General features: G+C 27.4%; 1 protein-coding gene across 1 annotated transcript; it reads right to left on the minus strand.

Annotated features, from left to right (window-relative positions):
- Positions 1-20: 20 nt before the first annotated feature.
- Positions 21-1912, minus strand: LOC112452339 (the record flags this gene model as incomplete). The annotated part of the gene is made up of 1 exon (XM_025012479.1): positions 21-1912. A coding segment is annotated over exon 1 (1785 nt), but the record flags the coding sequence as incomplete, so codon positions are not given.
- Between the last annotated feature and the right edge of the window lie 697 nt (positions 1913-2609).

The raw sequence follows: 2609 nt of genomic DNA on the forward strand, positions 1-2609 counted from the left end.
GTAAGTATAATTCGCTTCACGTTTATGTATGGAACGTTATTTATACTATCCAAAATTATTTCTAAAACAAAAACTAATGAATTATCATTCAGTAAACAACAGTTTTCATTTTTTTTTGTAAATATAGTGAACCCATTAAATTCTAAATGAGATATATCATCATTGCCTTGAACTGCTTTTTTAAAATGAATAATAGGATATGATTTTAAATAACATTTTTCAGGTGGAAGTTGATTTAATTCAAAAATTCGGTTAGAATATTCTTCTAATGGTTTGCCACAATTTTTTATCCGCTTTTTAATTTTTTGCATGTGATTTTTAAATTTAAAGCAACTAAAGGTATCTAAACAGCCAAGAGTTTTGACATCATTTGCAAGATGTTGTAAATTATGAACATTATGTGAAAGATATTCGAGTCCGAAAATATTTCTGTACTGTGAAATAAACCAAATTATTAAAGAATGTGCGAAATCATTAAGAACTAAACATTGTTCTGGATCCGCGAGTATACGAATAGCTATACTTAGTGATAAAAAATGATTATAATAATCTTGAGATACAAATGGCTTTAACAAAACTAAACCTAAATAAAGCACAAAAAGGCGAACTTCGGTAGCTTTCCAACTGTCAACATATGATAAATTTCTTGGCATTCTTGCAAATTCTTTAATTATATATTTTCTTGAGTCAATTAGATGTTTGTCAATTGAATCGATTGCAGCACTAGGTAATCTTACATTTTTTCTACCCCTAACATAAAATTGCAATAAACGACTTGTACCTAAACCAAAAAGATGCATATAATCTAGAGGAATTTGTAAAATCATATCTATAGGAAGATTTTCTAGAATTGAATCACCTACATGATGCTCTTCTTGACTACGAGTACGAAATGATTCGTTTGTTCTTAATGTAGAATTAATTTCCGGAAACACAACTCGATTACATATAAAATCTCCTTCTTGTGAGCATTTTGAACATGAAAAATAACCTGTGTGACCTTTCGTACAGGTGATCAGTGACTTAGCAGGAGCATCGCATAATATTGCATTTAATAGGACTTTACAATGATTGTTATCTAATGACACACCTTCTTGAAGAACAATTTGTGCTTCATTAACGAAAGGACGAAGAAAATCATTGACGTTATTTGGTTTTGACATTTCATGAAATATACCAACTGCAAAAGGCTCGGTATAAAAATCTTTAATTTCAATTGATGCAAGAATAGGCCAAAATTGGCTACCTGAACTTTTACTCAATGGTAAGCCATCGATATTAATATTTATTTTTACTTCACAAGGCACGGTTTTACAATATTTTGATATAGAACGTTTTATTCCCGAAGCTAATCTAAAATGAATGTATCTTCCACCACTAACAGAAACTATATTTTGAGAAATATTACGTGGTGTTTTCATTAAAGTTCTACACGTTTGAGGTAAATCATTATGACCATGTTTCCGCAGAATTAAAAGAAGTTTATCTGCAGTACCTTGAGGTATACAACATTCTGAAACTAAGATTTGCAAATCTTCTTGTAAACTAAAATTTTGTTCATTTTGTGAGATTTCATTATTAAAATCGATTGATTCAGTAGAAAAATCAGATAAAGAATCTTGATCATTATCTTGATATGCAATTGGAATGTCGAAGCTATTAGATGTTGAAGAATCATAATTATACCTTGATAAAATTGGGATATTATTGGATGAATCCAATGTGTTATTATTACTAAAATGGGTATTACTATCAGTTTTATTTGAAAATGTTGTGACCTCTGAATTAAAATCATTACACATCATTTCTACATTAGATTCAAAATTAGTTTCAGAATTAGTTTCAAAACATTTTTTAGGAATATTTGATGTAGTTTCAACCTTATCTAATTGAGAAATGTGAAATGAAATTAATTGGCTTTTACGCCTTTTTGATAAATGGTGATATGCTTTCGGCATGTTGAAATCTTGATTATTAAAATTAGAATAAACAATTAAGCTTTAATAATTAGAAAGATGATAAACATGATTAAGTATTACAAGAAATTCCCAAAATATTAGTATTTAAAAAGTAAAGAGTTTAGATAGACAGAAAGAATTAATATAAGAAAATGTATATATAAATAGGCAAATATATAAAAAACAAATATTGATGAAAATGTCTCATAAATTAAATACTTCTTTCAATACTAATTAAATGCAATAAATGATAATAAAAGTGGATATAGCGGATGGAAATGCAAATAAACTGGCAATAATATGTGTCATTGAGTAATTGAGAAATTGTTTGCAAAGCTAAAACGTTCAAAATTTAATATTAATTGAATGATTATGAAAGCTTCATGAAATAATTAAAGTACATAAAATGTGCTAGTTAATGATAAGGAGGACTACATACAAAACTTTGCCAATTAAATTAAATGAGTTACAACGTAATTGAAAGTATTAATTCTTGTACAAATAAAAATTGCAAAAAATTATCTCTCATAACCTATCATAACTTATTAAATTCTAAATAGTATTGTGATCAAATATAGTTTCCAATTAATAAATAATATTTATAACTTCCCGGCTTTCTGAACTTGTGATTCGATGAAGATCCAAAATCCA

The sequence above is a fragment of the Temnothorax curvispinosus genome, unplaced genomic scaffold (assembly GCF_003070985.1).
Source record: "Temnothorax curvispinosus isolate PA1 unplaced genomic scaffold, ASM307098v1 QBEX01003260.1, whole genome shotgun sequence".
Classification (NCBI taxonomy): Eukaryota; Metazoa; Arthropoda; class Insecta; order Hymenoptera; family Formicidae; genus Temnothorax; species Temnothorax curvispinosus.